This window comes from Labrus bergylta, chromosome 16 (assembly GCF_963930695.1).
Source record: "Labrus bergylta chromosome 16, fLabBer1.1, whole genome shotgun sequence".
Classification (NCBI taxonomy): Eukaryota; Metazoa; Chordata; class Actinopteri; order Labriformes; family Labridae; genus Labrus; species Labrus bergylta.
In genome coordinates, this window is record NC_089210.1 from 31,135 (window position 1) to 47,494 (window position 16,360).

Below are 16,360 nucleotides of genomic sequence, written 5' to 3' on the forward strand. Positions count from 1 at the left end.
CACACACACTGAATGTATTTTTTTATTCTTGGTTAAATCAAATTAAATTCTGCTTCCTGTTCCCGGATTTGACCTCTGACCCCCACCTGATGTCACTGTTAAAGAGACAAGTTTCTTTATATTCTCTGTTATGTACACGGTTAACATAAATAATAAATATGAATATCCTGTACACGACGGGTCGTTACGTCCAGGTGGGACTTTAAGGATCAACACCACCCGTCTCCGTCTGCTTCTGTCGTCTGTTTCTGTCGTCTGCGTCTGTCGTCTGTTGTCTGCTTCTGTCGTGTTTCTATCGTCTGCGTCTGTCGTCTGTTGTCTGCTTCTGTCGTGTTTCTATCGTCTGTGTCTGCCGTCTGTCGTCTGCGTCTGTCGTCTGCATCGGTCGTCTGTTTCTGTCGTCTGCGTCTGTCTCCTGCGTCTGTCGTCTGCATCGGTTGTCTGCATCGGTCGTCTGCGTCTGTCGTCTGCGTCTGTCGTCTGCGTCTGTCGTCTGCATCTGCATCAGTCGTCTGTTTCTGCCGTCTGTTTCTGTTGTCTGCATCTGTCGTCTGTCGTCTACGTCTGTTTCTGTTTCTATCGTCTGCTTCTGTCGTCTGCATCGGTCGTCTACGTCTGTCGTCTGTTTCTGTTTCTATCATCTGCTTCTGTCGTCTGCATCGGTCGTCTGCGTCTGTTTCTGTCGTCTGCGTCTGTTTCTGTCGTCTGCGTTGGTCGTCTGTCGTCTGCTTCTGTCGTCTGCGTCTGTCGTCTGCTTCTGTCGTCTGTTTCTGTCGTCTGTCGTCTGCTTCTGTCGTCTGCGTTGGTCGTCTGTTTCTGTCGTCTGCGTCTGTCGTCTGCTTCTGTCGTCTGCGTCTGTTTCTGTCATCTGTCGTCTGTTTCTGTCGTCTGCGTTGGTCGTCTGTCGTCTGCTTCTGTCGTCTGCATCATTTCAGTATGTGCAAGTTTTTTCCTTGGGCTGAGGCTGCGTCTTTAGCTGCAAATAAAACAGAAAATGTGTCACATATTACATAAATGTTTATTTAAATCAATATAATAATAAAAATGTTTCTAACCTTTTTTGTCCTCCTCTTTCTTCCTCGCCGCCTCCTCTCTCTGTTTCCTGATGATGGCGAGACGAGCAAGGTCGGCTTTCGCCTGATCCGTCTTCCCCGCTAAGTGCATCTTCATGTAACGCTCCTTCGCCTTCTGTTTCTCGATCTCCTCTCTGTGTGTGTGTGTGTGTGTGTGTGTGTGTGTGTGTGCATGTGTGTGTGTGCATGTGTGTGGAGAAAGGTAAAAAGATGTTTTTTCGATGGTTAGCTTTGTTCTCTCCAGATGTTCATTAAATATCATTTTAGTTCAGCGTGTGTTGAGGGTTACGGTCATATGGCGAGCACCTCTCTCTCCTTGATAACTGTTTGGGCTCGTCCACCTCGATCTGCGCCACCTTCTTGGACTTCTGAGCGACTCTGTTCGGGTTCTCGATTTCTATCAAACCCTCCACACCGCCTCTCCTCCTCTGAAAACACAAGAAACGATTCACAGAATACAAATGATGGTCGCAGGTCCACACACCTTCAAGAGGTCAAAGGTCAACCCACCTTCAGGAGGTCAAAGGTTAACTCACCGCTGAGTCTTCATCGTCACTATTGTCTGAACTGGATGCTGGAAGCTTCTCCTCTGATTGGTCCATCTGAGCAGCTCCCGCCTCCTCCTGCTCCTGTTCATGCTGAACATGACAATAAAAAACATGTGTTCAACGAGTTCAATAAACAACATCAACAAACAAAGATAAACAAAGATAAACAAACCTCCTTCCTCTCCTTCTCCTCCTTCATCTGAGCGTCGATCTCCTCCGGACTCGTGTAGGTCCGCATGCGACCTTTGTGTCCTCCTTTCCTCCCTGAAGAAACAACAATCTGAAATAACTCCACTAACCCTGAGAGCGCTCCTGTCCTGTCTCCATGACAACAGTCTGTTACTAACGGGCGCTATATGACTGACGCTGCTCCGTTCCAGACGCGGAGCAAGGAGGATGAGAGCACGAGACACGATCTGTAGGAGAATATCATCCGTTTGGTAAAGAGCGGCGATGACGTAAAGAGCGGCGATGACATCAACAGCGACTTTCTGAGAAGTTGAGCGTTTGGAACGACCACGGAAAAAAGAGGCTGCGCTCGCTGCTCGTTAACCACCTCTCACTTCAGTGACACATCAACCATCCACAGAATAATTAGGATTTACTAAAGATTACTCCATTAGATAAATATAATGAATATGATACAAGACAATAAATATTACTGAGAAACAGGAAGTTTGTCTTCATGTGTCCCATCATGAACAGATTCAGCAGCTTCAAGTTAGTATTAGTATTTTTTATATTTATATTAATAATGATATTATTAAAGTGTTAGGTGATGCTAGCTGTGGCTAACAGCTGCTGTGATGCTAGCAGAGGTTATTATTCTAAACCTTGACAACAACACAGAGTTCAGACCAGGAGGCAGAGCTGCAGTCTTACACGCTTCTCTGCGCCTCCCTTAGATCTGTCTCCCATACACTATAGCTGTAATTCTGAATCTAACTGTAGTTATACTATAGGTACTGTGTCTGTCCCCCAGCCCAGACCCGTTTTTATAAGTCATCTAAACGTAGAAAAAAAAGGCGTAAATCATCAAAATCTCATTAGAATCAAAACTATGAATACGATTTTGCAAAAAAATCAGAAAATTCACTGCAGACTTTTGAACATTAGGTCCTTAGCATCCAATCTCTTTTAGTGAATGATCTGATATCAGATCAGCATATTGATTTACTTTGTTTAACTGAAACCTGGCTGTGTCGAGATGGATATGTTAGTTTAAATGAATCCACTCCTCCCAGTCATTTTTGTACTCATATACCTCGAGACACCGGACGAGGTGGTGGAGAAGCAGCTATTTTTAATTCTGGTCTTCTAGTTAACCCTCAACCAAAGCTGAATTTTTCTTCTTTTGAAAGCCTTGTTCTTAGTCTTTCACATCCAGTCTCAAGAACCTTTCAGCCAGTTCTAGTTGTTGTAGTTTACCGCCCTCCTGGCCCATATTCTGAGTTTCTATCTGAATTTGCAGAATTTTTATCAGATTTAGTCCTTAGCAGTGACAGAATAATTGTTGTAGGTGACTTCAATATCCATGGGGATGTTGATAATGATAGCCTTAGCACAGCTTTCATGTCATTATTAGACTCTATTGGTTTCACCCAGGGTGTAAACGAACCTACTTATCGTTTCAACCACACCCTGGATCTTGTTTTAGCTTATGGCATTAAAATCCATAACCTTACAGTTTTCCGAGAAAATCCTCTTCTATCAGACCATTTCCTTATTACTTTCGACTTTGTCCTACCAGAATTATCTCTGCTTAATAAAAATGTGCTCTCTAGAAGTTTATCTGATAGTGCTGTAGCTAGATTTAAGGAAGCTATTTCAGCTGCTTTTGATTCAGTACCGTGTTTCAACCCAGTTGGAAACTCTTATGATAGCTTTAGTCCCTCTCAGCTAGATCAGTTTGTTCATAGTGCAGTGGATTCGCTGAGAGTTACTCTTGATTCGATTGCTCCCCTGGAACGGAGGGTTGCCAAGCGGCGGAGAATAGCTCCATGGTTCAACTCAGAAACCCGTATTTTAAAACAATCGTCGCGGAATTTTGAAAGAATATGGCCCTCGACCAAAACGGTAGAATCCTGTTTATTCTGGCAGGATAGTCATAGAAGATATATGAAGGCTCTACGTCACGCTCGAGCTGCCTACTACTCCTCTCTAATCGAGGAAAACAAAAGCAATCCTAGATACCTTTTCAGCACTGTAGCCAGGCTGACAGAGAGTCATAGCTCCATTGAGCCTTGTATTCCTTTAGCCCTCAGCAGTAATGATTTCCTGAGCTTTTTCAACAACAAAATTCTAGACATCAGAGACAAAATTAGTAACCTCCTGCCCTTACCTGGTGCAGATACGTCTGATATGGCAGAGACAGTTCCAGGACCAGATATTAGTTTAGACTGTTTTTCTCCAACTGACCTTTCAGAGCTATATTCCATTTTTTCTGCGTCGAAACCGTCAACCTGTCTTTTAGACCCAATCCCAACCAAGCTGTTTAAGGAAGTCTTTCCCTTAGTTAGCAACTCTATATTAGATATGATCAATATGTCTTTACTGGCAGGCTATGTACCACAGGCATTTAAAGTAGCAGTAATCAAACCTCTATTTAAAAAGCCTACTCTAGATTCAGGAACTCTAGCTAACTAAAGGCCTATATCCAACCTTCCTTTTATCTCGAAGATCCTGGAGAAGGTGGTAGCTAATCAGCTGTGTGACTTTCTCCATGACAACAGTTTATTTGAGGAGTTTCAGTCAGGATTTAGAGTCCACCATAGCACTGAGACTGCACTAGTTAAAGTTACAAACAATCTACTTCTAGCTTCAGACAGGGGACTTCTCTCTGTGCTCGTCTTGTTAGATCTTAGTGCTGCTTTTGACACCATTGACCATCAGATCCTATTATACAGACTAGAACATTTACTTGGAATTACAGGGACTGCTTTAAGTTGGTTTGAATCCTACTTATCAGACCGATCTCAGTTTGTACATGTTAATGATGAGTCCTCTATGCACACTAAAGTTTGCCATGGAGTCCCACAAGGTTCAGTGCTTGGACCAATTTTTTTTACATTATATATGCTTCCTCTGGGAAATATTAAGAGGAAACACTCCATACAGTTTCATTGTTATGCAGATGATACTCAGCTTTATGTATCAATGAAGCCCGATGGCACCAGTCAGTTATGTCAGCTAGAAACGTGCCTTAAGGACGTTAGGACCTGGATGACCAGAAATCTTTTGCTACTTAACTCAGACCAGACTGAAGTTATTGTGCTAGGCCCTTAGAACCTCAGAGAGACTTTTTCTAGTGATTTGACTGTTCTTAGTGACATCAGCCTGGCATCTAGCACCACTGTTAGGAATCTAGGAGTTCTATTTGATTAAGATATGTCCTTTAGCTCTCACATCAGGCAAATTTCAAGAACAGCCTATTTTCACCTTCGTAATATATCCAAGATCAGGAATATCCTGATGCAGAAAAACTAATTCATGCATTTGTTACCTCCAGGTTGGATTATTGTAATTCTCTTTTGTCAGGGTGCTCTGGTAAGTCTCTAAAGACTCTTCAACTAGTCCAGAACGCTGCAGCTCGTGTACTGACTAGAACTATGAAAAGGGACCACATTACTCCTGTGTTGGCTTCTCTGCACTGGCTCCCTACACAATCTAGAATAGAATTCAAGATCCTTCTTCTCACTTACAAAGCTCTAAATGGCCAGGCACCATCTTATCTTAAGGAGCTACTAGTGCCGTACTGTCCCTCGAGAACATTACGGTCCCAGAATGCAGGCTTATTAGTGGTACCTACAGTCTCCAAGTGTACTATGGGAGGTAAAGCCTTCAGTTATCGGGCTCCTCTCCTCTGGAATCATCTTCCAGCCGGGGTCCGGGAGGCAGACACAGTCTGTATTTTTAAGAATAAACTTAAAACTTTCCTTTTTGATCAATCTTATAGTTAGTGCTGGTGTAGACCAGCTCTTAGTTATGCTGCTATAGGCTTAGACTACCGGGGGAACTGGCACCTTGAGCTCCTCTCTCTCTCTCTCTCTCTCTCTCTCTCTGTGCATATACAGTACATCATATTACTGCATGTATCTATCTGTAAATCTCAGTCACTAACCACCTACTTTCCTGGGAGCTCTTGAGCTCTCTTAGGCTCCTCAAGATCGTTGGTTGATGGCCTGCCAGAACAACCACCACCCCCCCCCCCCAGCCTATGAAGGCTGTTTCGTCATGAGCTGATTTGCTAAAAGTTCTCATGATGGATAGGCCGGATCTTTGTAACATAGCAATAAGTAAGGTCTTTTACCTGCTTTTTGTAACATAACAATGAGTAAGGTCTTTTACCTGCTTTTTGTAACATAACAAAGAGTAAGGTCTTTTACCTGCTTTTTGTAACATAACAATGAGTAAGGTCTTTTACCTGCTTTTTGTAACATATCAATGAGTAAGGTCTTTTACCTGCTTTTTGTAACATAACAATAAGTAAGGTCTTTTACCTGCTTTTTGTAACATAACAATGAGTAAGGTCTTTTACCTGCTTTTTGTAACATAACAATGAGTAAGGTCTTTTACCTGCTTTTTGTAACATAACAATAAGTAAGGTCTTTTACCTGCTTTTTGTAACATATCAATGAGTAAGGTCTTTTACCTGCTTTTTGTAACATAACAATGAGTAAGGTCTTTTACCTGCTTTTTGTAACATATCAATGAGTAAGGTCTTTTACCTGCTTTTTGTAACATAACAATGAGTAAGGTCTTTTACCTGCTTTTTGTAACATAACAATGAGTAAGGTCTTTTACCTGCTTTTTGTAACATAACAATGAGTAAGGTCTTTTACCTGCTTTTTGTAACATAACAATGAGTAAGGTCTTTTACCTGCTTTTTGTAACATAACAATAAGTAAGGTCTTTTACCTGCTTTTTGTATCATAACAATGAGTAAGGTCTTTTACCTGCTTTTTGTAACATAACAATAAGTAAGGTCTTTTACCTGCTTTTTGTAACATATCAATGAGTAAGGTCTTTTACCTGCTTTTTGTAACATAACAATGAGTAAGGTCTTTTACCTGCTTTTTGTATCATAACAATGAGTAAGGTCTTTTACCTGCTTTTTGTATCATAACAATGAGTAAGGTCTTTTACCTGCTTTTTGTATCATAACAATGAGTAAGGTCTTTTACCTGCTTTTTGTATCATAACAATGAGTAAGGTCTTTTACCTGCTTTTTGTAACATATCAATAAGTAAGGTCTTTTACCTGCTTTTTGTATCATAACAATGAGTAAGGTCTTTTACCTGCTTTTTGTATCATAACAATGAGTAAGGTCTTTTACCTGCTTTTTGTAACATAACAATGAGTAAGGTCTTTTACCTGCTTTTTGTAACATAACAATGAGTAAGGTCTTTTACCTGCTTTTTGTATCATAACAATGAGTAAGGTCTTTTACCTGCTTTTTGTAACATATCAATGAGTAAGGTCTTTTACCTGCTTTTTGTAACATATCAATGAGTAAGGTCTTTTACCTGCTTTTTGTAACATATCAATGAGTAAGGTCTTTTACCTGCTTTTTGTAACATATCAATGAGTAAGGTCTTTTACCTGCTTTTTGTAACATATCAATGAGTAAGGTCTTTTACCTGCTTTTTGTATCATAACAATAAGTAAGGTCTTTTACCTGCTTTTTGTAACATATCAATAAGTAAGGTCTTTTACCTGCTTTTTGTATCATAACAATAAGTAAGGTCTTTTACCTGCTTTTTGTAACATAACAATGAGTAAGGTCTTTTACCTGCTTTTTGTAACATAACAATGAGTAAGGTCTTTTACCTGCTTTTTGTAACATAACAATGAGTAAGGTCTTTTACCTGCTTTTTGTATCATAACAATGAGTAAGGTCTTTTACCTGCTTTTTGTAACATATCAATGAGTAAGGTCTTTTACCTGCTTTTTGTAACATATCAATGAGTAAGGTCTTTTACCTGCTTTTTGTAACATATCAATGAGTAAGGTCTTTTACCTGCTTTTTGTAACATATCAATGAGTAAGGTCTTTTACCTGCTTTTTGTATCATAACAATAAGTAAGGTCTTTTACCTGCTTTTTGTAACATATCAATAAGTAAGGTCTTTTACCTGCTTTTTGTATCATAACAATAAGTAAGGTCTTTTACCTGCTTTTTGTAACATAACAATGAGTAAGGTCTTTTACCTGCTTTTTGTAACATATCAATGAGTAAGGTCTTTTACCTGCTTTTTGTATCATAACAATGAGTAAGGTCTTTTACCTGCTTTTTGTAACATATCAATGAGTGAGGTCTTTTACCTGCTTTTTGTAACATAACAATGAGTAAGGTCTTTTACCTGCTTTTTGTAAAGTGTCTTGAGATAACACTTGTTATGAGTTGACGCTATACAAATAAAAATTGATTGATTGATTGATTGATGCTAGCTGTGGCTAACAGCTGTTGTGATGCTAGTTGTGGCTAACAGCTGCTGTGATGCTAGCTGTGGCTAACAGCTGTTGTGATGCTAGCTGTGGCTAACAGCTGTTGTGATGCTAGCTGTGGCTAACAGCTGTTGTGATGCTAGCTGTGGCTAACAGCTGTTGTGATGCTAGCTGTGGCTAACAGCTGTTGTGATGCTAGCTGTGGCTAACAGCTGTTGTGATGCTAGCTGTAAGGGTTCGTTTACCTCCTCTCGGCATCTCAGCTGGCGCAGACTTTAGTCTTCCTGGCAGGTGAATATGGACATGAACAGGTGAGTTGAAGCAGCTCGAGCTAACAGCTAACAGCTAGCCTCGGTATGAGTAACTTTACACTGAGGGCTGTCCAACATTTTGCCTGTTTACAAACAAACAAACAGAATAAAGGCCCTTATTCATTTGTAGTAAAAAAAACATTTCCTGCTTTAAAACAGTAAATTTGACAGTCACCACGACAACAGATTTCATTCAATGAAATAAAAATATATATGATAAGATTATTTATGATCAGGCATTATGTCGAGGTACTAAGGTGTTAAAGTGATGCAATGACAGATTCTTTTTCATATTTAATCCACTAAACGTCTCCAAATAAATTATATGGATTATAAATATCGTTATTTTTATGATAAATCTCAAAGTAACAACTGTTTGAAAGAAAAAAAAAAAGAGAGACTTTAAAGTTTATTTAACCACCAACTGACGGAGTGTGTTTATTCAGGGCAGTGACGTCATTCAGGAGAGACAAACGTGCTCCCGAGTGACGTCAGAACTTCGCGCCTGAGAAGACGGAGCGTAGAGGAAACATCGTGATCTTTCTTCTTCTTTTGACTCTTTTCAATTAAAATGCCGAAAGTGAAGAGGAGCAGGAAGCCTCCTCCGGACGGGTGGGAACTCATCGAGCCCACTTTGGACGAGCTGGACCAGAAGATGAGAGAAGGTGAGCCGGAACAAGATTACCGTGAAGCTGTGGTGTTGTGCGGAGATCTGCTCCCGTGTCCAACAGACCCCTCAGATAAATACCAAAATACTCAAGTATATATATTTATATCATATATATTAATGATATTTAGTAAAGATAAACTGTGAAAGTCACAGGTCCCGAGTTTTAATCACTAATTATTCAATATTTAATTCTAACATTGCTATCAATGCTAAGCTAACTGTTTTTTTTTTTTTACCCTACATTCAATAATAAATAGTAAGATGTGTTCAATGACCACAGTTAAGGCTCATTACTTGAGTTTCCAGCAGACACAAACAGTGTTGACTTGACCAGGTCCGTGAACACATCTCGACCAGGTCCGTGAACACATCTCGACCAGGTCCGTGAACACATCTCAGTGAAGACTTCAAGATGGAAGAGCTGCAGCGGGTCCATAAACTCTAAATAATAATAATAACAAAAGGGTTAGGGTACCCCCCTAACAGTTACCCCCCTAACAGTTACCCCCCTCACAGTTACCCCCCTAACAGTTACCCCCCTCACAGTTACCCCCCTCACAGTTACCCCCCTAACAGTTACCCCCCTAACAGTTACCCCCCTAACAGTTACCCCCCTCACAGTTACCCCCCTAACAGTTACCCCCTAACAGTTACCCCCCTCACAGTTACCCCCTCACAGTTACCCCCCTAACAGTTACCCCCTAACAGTTACCCCCTAACAGTTACCCCCCTAACAGTTACCCCCTAACAGTTACCCCCTCACAGTTACCCCCTCACAGTTACCCCCTCACAGTTACCCCCCTAACAGTTACCCCCTAACAGTTACCCCCTCACAGTTACCCCCTCACAGTTACCCCCTCACAGTTACCCCCTAACAGTTACCCCCTAACAGTTACCCCCCTAACAGTTACCCCCTAACAGTTACCCCCTAACAGTTACCCCCCTAACAGTTACCCCCCCTAACAGTTACCCCCCTAACAGTTACCCCCCTAACAGTTACCCCCCTAACAGTTACCCCCTCACAGTTACCCCCCTCACAGTTACCCCCTCACAGTTACCCCCTCACAGTTACCCCCTAACAGTTACCCCCCTAACAGTTACCCCCTCACAGTTACCCCCTAACAGTTACCCCCTAACAGTTACCCCCCTAACAGTTACCCCCCCTAACAGTTACCCCCCTAACAGTTACCCCCCCTAACAGTTACCCCCCTAACAGTTACCCCCTCACAGTTACCCCCCTCACAGTTACCCCCTCACAGTTACCCCCTCACAGTTACCCCCTAACAGTTACCCCCTAACAGTTACCCCCCTAACAGTTACCCCCTCACAGTTACCCCCCTCACAGTTACCCCCTCACAGTTACCCCCTAACAGTTACCCCCCTAACAGTTACCCCCTAACAGTTACCCCCTCACAGTTACCCCCCTCACAGTTACCCCCTAACAGTTACCCCCTCACAGTTACCCCCCTCACAGTTACCCCCCTAACAGTTACCCCCCTAACAGTTACCCCCCTCACAGTTACCCCCTAACAGTTACCCCCTAACAGTTACCCCCTCACAGTTACCCCCCTCACAGTTACCCCCTAACAGTTACCCCCTAACAGTTACCCCCTCACAGTTACCCCCTCACAGTTACCCCCCTCACAGTTACCCCCTAACAGTTACCCCCTAACAGTTACCCCCCTCACAGTTACCCCCCTAACAGTTACCCCCTCACAGTTACCCCCTCACAGTTACCCCCTAACAGTTACCCCCTAACAGTTACCCCCCTCACAGTTACCCCCTAACAGTTACCCCCTCACAGTTACCCCCTAACAGTTACCCCCCTAACAGTTACCCCCTCACAGTTACCCCCCTAACAGTTACCCCCTAACAGTTACCCCCTCACAGTTACCCCCCTCACAGTTACCCCCTAACAGTTACCCCCTCACAGTTACCCCCCTCACAGTTACCCCCCTAACAGTTACCCCCCTAACAGTTACCCCCCTCACAGTTACCCCCTAACAGTTACCCCCTAACAGTTACCCCCTCACAGTTACCCCCCTCACAGTTACCCCCTAACAGTTACCCCCTAACAGTTACCCCCTCACAGTTACCCCCTCACAGTTACCCCCCTCACAGTTACCCCCTAACAGTTACCCCCTAACAGTTACCCCCCTCACAGTTACCCCCCTAACAGTTACCCCCTCACAGTTACCCCCTCACAGTTACCCCCTAACAGTTACCCCCTAACAGTTACCCCCCTAACAGTTACCCCCTCACAGTTACCCCCTAACAGTTACCCCCTCACAGTTACCCCCTAACAGTTACCCCCCTAACAGTTACCCCCTCACAGTTACCCCCCTAACAGTTACCCCCTCACAGTTACCCCCCTCACAGTTACCCCCCTCACAGTTACCCCCCTCCCACTAAGGTCAGGTTTACAGACATGTTTACTTCAACACTTGCGGCCGTTTCCTCAGCTGATTCAGAGATTTCTTCCAGAAGGAATTAGCATCTTTTAAATTCCTGTCAGAAAACAGACAGTGAGAAACGACCAGTCCTCCCTGGCTCCTCGTCCTCACCGCCGCTGACAGGCAGGCGCCCAGCAATATAGCCCCGAGACGGTTGCTGCAGACAGGCTGGTTTTGTTTAACCCTAACCCGCTGCCATATTTATATTTTTTGGCCATTATCATCTTTCTCCATAGAGCCTGTTAGCATAGCTTCCAAGCAAAATGGCGGATGTTAAGTTTGGATTCTGGGAGTGAGTTCCCACCCACTGATCTGTGATTGGTCTGTAGCTTGCACGACGGGGTGCACGACCATTCAAAAACACTACCAGGTTTCTAATGCTACAAAGCTAAATGCTAACGGATGAAGTATCCCTTTAAAGACCTTTTCTAATCCAGATTCAGGATAACTTTGAAATGTGTTGTCATTCGAGTCAAGGGTTACCCTAACCCTACCGTCGGTGAGTGGTCTTTGTCCTAGTTTTTGCGATTTGTCTGGCTCGGTCGGCCCCCGTCTGCCTTTTTTTTTGGGGCGGTCAGAGAGAGGAATCTCTCTGATTGGCTGTTTGGAGGCTTCATTTAACTCCGCCTCTTGACTGGTGCGCTTTAAGACGCTTCAGGTTCAGGTTTGATTCTCTTTCTTACTGGGAACCTGCTTCTTCTTGTTTCAGCGGAGACGGAGCCTCATGAGGGCAAGAGAAAGGTGGAGTCTCTTTGGCCGATTTTCCGGCTTCATCACCAGCGGAGTCGATACATCTTCGATCTGTTTTACAAGAGGAAAGCCATCAGCAGAGGTTCATTTTGTTTCTTTTTCATCATTCATTCTTTATCAGTGTTCCATTAGTTTGTGTTTAACGTCTGAATCTGGTCCATAGAAACACTCTCTGTATGTCTTCCTGTCTGTCTCCTCATAGAGCTCTATGAGTATTGTATAAAGGAAGGATACGCAGACAAGAACCTGATCGCTAAGTGGAAGAAGCAGGGCTACGAGAACCTCTGCTGCCTGCGCTGCATCCAAACCCGCGACACCAACTTTGGAACAAACTGCATCTGCAGAGTCCCCAAGAGCAAACTGGAAGTGGTGAGTCCGACCCCCTTTTAGTCTGTGTGGATATGATCCAAGACAATGCAGAAGCTCTGTTGTGGTCTCTTGTGATCTGGTCTCTGGGTGTAACTCTGCTGTGTTTCTCTGCAGGGTCGGATCATTGAATGCACTCACTGTGGCTGCAGAGGATGTTCTGGTTAGCAGCAGCTTTCTGAACATAGAAACCTGAGACAGTCAGCGGAAACCAACGTGATCTTCATCGTCATCCTCAGCTGTCTTTATGGGGGGGGGGGGGTATTCTTGGCAACACAGGATGGTCTACTGGAAGGGGGGGGTCATTTTTTATCATTATAGTTGATGTGTTTTTTTTTTTTTTTTACATGTGGGGCCCTTGACTTCCAAAGCTCAAAACAGGAAGTGGTGTTTGTGAAGTAGGAAGTGGATCGGGCTGTCACTGGACTCGTGGCTGTGAAGGAAAAAGAATATCCTGATGTTTGGTTTCTTAACGGGCTGAGAGGAAAGTGATGTATTAACTTCTTGTTGTAGTTTGATTTCAATAAAACTTTCTGATGGACCGTCTCTGTCACCTGTTGTTTGTTTTTAACCTTCAACATAAACAAACCTAACCAATTAAAAAAAAAGATAAGAGTTCCATAAATCACAACAAACCTCTCTTAAGTGTAAAAGATGTGTTGGACTTCTGCACATGCTCAGTTCCTCATCGGTCAGCTTCCTGGTTGGGTTAGAGTGATGTCAGGGCGAGCTGATGTTTGAACATAATAAGGAGAATTAACCACGAGCAAGCGGGAGGGGGCGGGGACGTTTACCTCATGGGACCAGTTAGATCTTTGTGCACATGAAGAAGCTGCTCATGATTTTGATTTACATTCTAACCCTATTTATCCTGGATATTGAAGTTTCAAAGGAAGAGTCCATTGTTGTCTTTCTCCTCAAGAATAATCAGAGAGGGACTGGACCACCAGCTCCCCCTGCAGGCCAGCTGATGTAACTGTTTCACTCTTGACGGAGCAGCAGATCTGCTGTCCATGGAAATATTTAAATCTCTGAAATTTAAAAAGGAAACTAATAATAACTTTAATGACAGCACCTTCCAAAGTGCTTTGGCAGACAAAACTTTCAACATGATGCATTTCAAATTCATGACACACATCTACATGTTGCTGATCTACATGCTGATCTACATGTAGGCCGATCTACATGTTGATCTACATGTTGCTGATCTACATGTTAATCTACTTGTTGATCTACATGTTGCTGATCTACATGTTGCTGATCTACATGTTAATCTACTTGTTGCTGATCTACATGTTGCTGATCTACATGTTGATCTACATGTTGCTGATCTACATGTTAATCTACTTGTTGCTGATATACATGTTGATCTACATGTTGCTGATCTACATGTTAATCTACTTGTTGATCTACATGTTGCTGATCTACATGTTAATCTACTTGTTGCTGATCTACATGTTGCTGATCTACATGTTGATCTACATGTTGATCTACATGTTGCTGATCTACATGTTAATCTACTTGTTGCTGATATACATGTTGATCTACATGTTGATCTACTTGTTGATCTACATGTTGCTGATCTACATGTTAATCTACTTGTTGCTGATATACATGTTGCTGATCTACATGTTGAGTTACGTGTTGATCTACATGTTGCTGATATACATGTTGATTTACGTGTTGATCTACATGTTGATCTACATGTTGATTTACATGTTGATCTACATGTTGATCTACATGTTGATCTACATGTTGCTGATCTACATGTTGATCTACATGTTGATTTACATGTTGATCTACATGTTGATCTACATGTTGATTTACATGTTGATCTACATGTTGATCTACATGTTGATTTACATGTTGATCTACATGTTGATCTACATGTTGATCTACATGTTGCTGATCTACATGTTGATCTACATGTTGATTTACATGTTGATCTACATGTTGATCTACATGTTGATTTACATGTTGATCTACATGTTGATCTACATGTTGATTTACATGTTGATCTACATGTTGATCTACATGTTGATTTACATGTTGATCTATATGTTGATTTACATGTTGATTTACATGTTGATCTACATGTTGATCTACATGTTGATCTACATGTTGCTGATCTACATGTTGCTGATCTACATGTTAATCTACTTGTTGCTGATCTACATGTTGCTGATCTACATGTTGATCTACATGTTGATTTACATGTTGATCTACATGTTGATCTACATGTTGATTTACATGTTGATCTATATGTTGATTTACATGTTGATTTACATGTTGATCTACATGTTGATCTACATGTTGATCTACATGTTGCTGATCTACATGTTGCTGATCTACATGTTAATCTACTTGTTGCTGATCTACATGTTGCTGATCTACATGTTGATCTACATGTTGCTGATCTACATGTTAATCTACTTGTTGCTGATATACATGTTGATCTACATGTTGATCTACTTGTTGATCTACATGTTGCTGATGTACATGTTGCTGATGTACATGTTAATCTACTTGTTGCTGATATACATGTTGATCTACATGTTGATCTACATGTTGATTTACATGTTGATCTATATGTTGATTTACATGTTGATCTACGTGTTAATCTACTTGTTGCTGATATACATGTTGATCTACATGTTGATCTACATGTTGATTTACATGTTGATCTATATGTTGATTTACATGTTGATTTACATGTTGATCTACATGTTGTTGATCTACATGTTGCTGATCTACATGTTGCTGATGTACATGTTAATCTACATGTTGATCTACTTGTTGCTGATCTACATGTTGCTGATCTACTTGTTGCTGATATACATGTTGATCTACATGTTGATCTACTTGTTGCTGATCTACATGTTGCTGATGTACGTGTTAATCTACTTGTTGCTGATATACATGTTGATTTACATGTTGATCTACATGTTGATTTACATGTTGATCTACATGTTGATTTACATGTTGATTTACATGTTGATCTATATGTTGATTTACATGTTGATCTACATGTTGATTTACATGTTGATCTACATGTTGATTTACATGTTGATTTACATGTTGATCTATATGTTGATTTACATGTTGATCTACATGTTGATTTACATGTTGATTTACATGTTGATCTACATGTTGATTTACATGTTGATCTATATGTTGATTTACATGTTGATTTACATGTTGATCTACATGTTGTTGATCTACATGTTGCTGATCTACTTGTTGCTGATATACATGTTGATCTACATGTTGATCTACTTGTTGCTGATCTACATGTTGCTGATGTACGTGTTAATCTACTTGTTGCTGATATACATGTTGATTTACATGTTGATCTACTTGTTGATCTACATGTTGCTGATGTACGTGTTAATCTACTTGTTGCTGATATACATGTTGATTTACATGTTGATCTACATGTTGATCTACATGTTGATTTACATGTTGATCTATATGTTGATTTACATGTTGATTTACATGTTGATCTACATGTTGATCTACATGTTGATCTACATGTTGCTGATCTACATGTTGCTGATCTACATGTTAATCTACTTGTTGCTGATCTACATGTTGCTGATCTACATGTTGATCTACATGTTGCTGATCTACATGTTAATCTACTTGTTGCTGATATACATGTTGATCTACATGTTGATCTACTTGTTGATCTACATGTTGCTGATGTACATGTTGCTGATGTACATGTTAATCTACTTGTTGCT

The 16,360-nt window shown here is 41.4% G+C and overlaps 2 protein-coding genes across 2 annotated transcripts; one reads left to right on the forward strand and one right to left on the reverse strand.

The window, feature by feature from the left end:
- Nucleotides 1–8: 8 nt before the first annotated feature.
- Nucleotides 9–8,467, reverse strand: pdap1b (pdgfa associated protein 1b). The gene is made up of 6 exons (XM_020659672.3): nucleotides 8,313–8,467; nucleotides 1,794–1,885; nucleotides 1,610–1,711; nucleotides 1,380–1,501; nucleotides 1,056–1,207; nucleotides 9–976 (listed from the first exon to the last, which is right to left on the reverse strand). The coding sequence occupies exons 1-6, from the start codon at nucleotides 8,323–8,325 to the stop codon at nucleotides 927–929; spliced, it is 531 nt and encodes a 176-aa protein (XP_020515328.1). The 5' UTR covers nucleotides 8,326–8,467; the 3' UTR covers nucleotides 9–926.
- Nucleotides 8,468–8,850: 383 nt separating this feature from the next.
- Nucleotides 8,851–13,159, forward strand: bud31 (BUD31 homolog). The gene is made up of 4 exons (XM_020659670.3): nucleotides 8,851–9,043; nucleotides 12,211–12,333; nucleotides 12,454–12,620; nucleotides 12,735–13,159. The coding sequence occupies exons 1-4, from the start codon at nucleotides 8,950–8,952 to the stop codon at nucleotides 12,783–12,785; spliced, it is 435 nt and encodes a 144-aa protein (XP_020515326.1). The 5' UTR covers nucleotides 8,851–8,949; the 3' UTR covers nucleotides 12,786–13,159.
- The last annotated feature ends 3,201 nt before the right edge of the window (nucleotides 13,160–16,360 follow it).

Coding starts and splice junctions, on each gene's coding strand:
- bud31 (XM_020659670.3), top strand. CDS start 8,950: ATGCCGAAAGTGAAGAGGAGCAGGAAGCCTCCTCCGGACGGGTGGGAA. Junction 9,044..12,210: donor GGACCAGAAGATGAGAGAAG/GTGAGCCGGAAC, acceptor TTCTTGTTTCAG/CGGAGACGGAGCCTCATGAG. Junction 12,334..12,453: donor GAGGAAAGCCATCAGCAGAG/GTTCATTTTGTT, acceptor GTCTCCTCATAG/AGCTCTATGAGTATTGTATA.
- pdap1b (XM_020659672.3), bottom strand. Junction 1,712..1,793: donor AGGAGAAGGAGAGGAAGGAG/GTTTGTTTATCT, acceptor TGTCATGTTCAG/CATGAACAGGAGCAGGAGGA. Junction 1,208..1,379: donor CAGTTATCAAGGAGAGAGAG/GTGCTCGCCATA, acceptor ACACACACACAG/AGAGGAGATCGAGAAACAGA.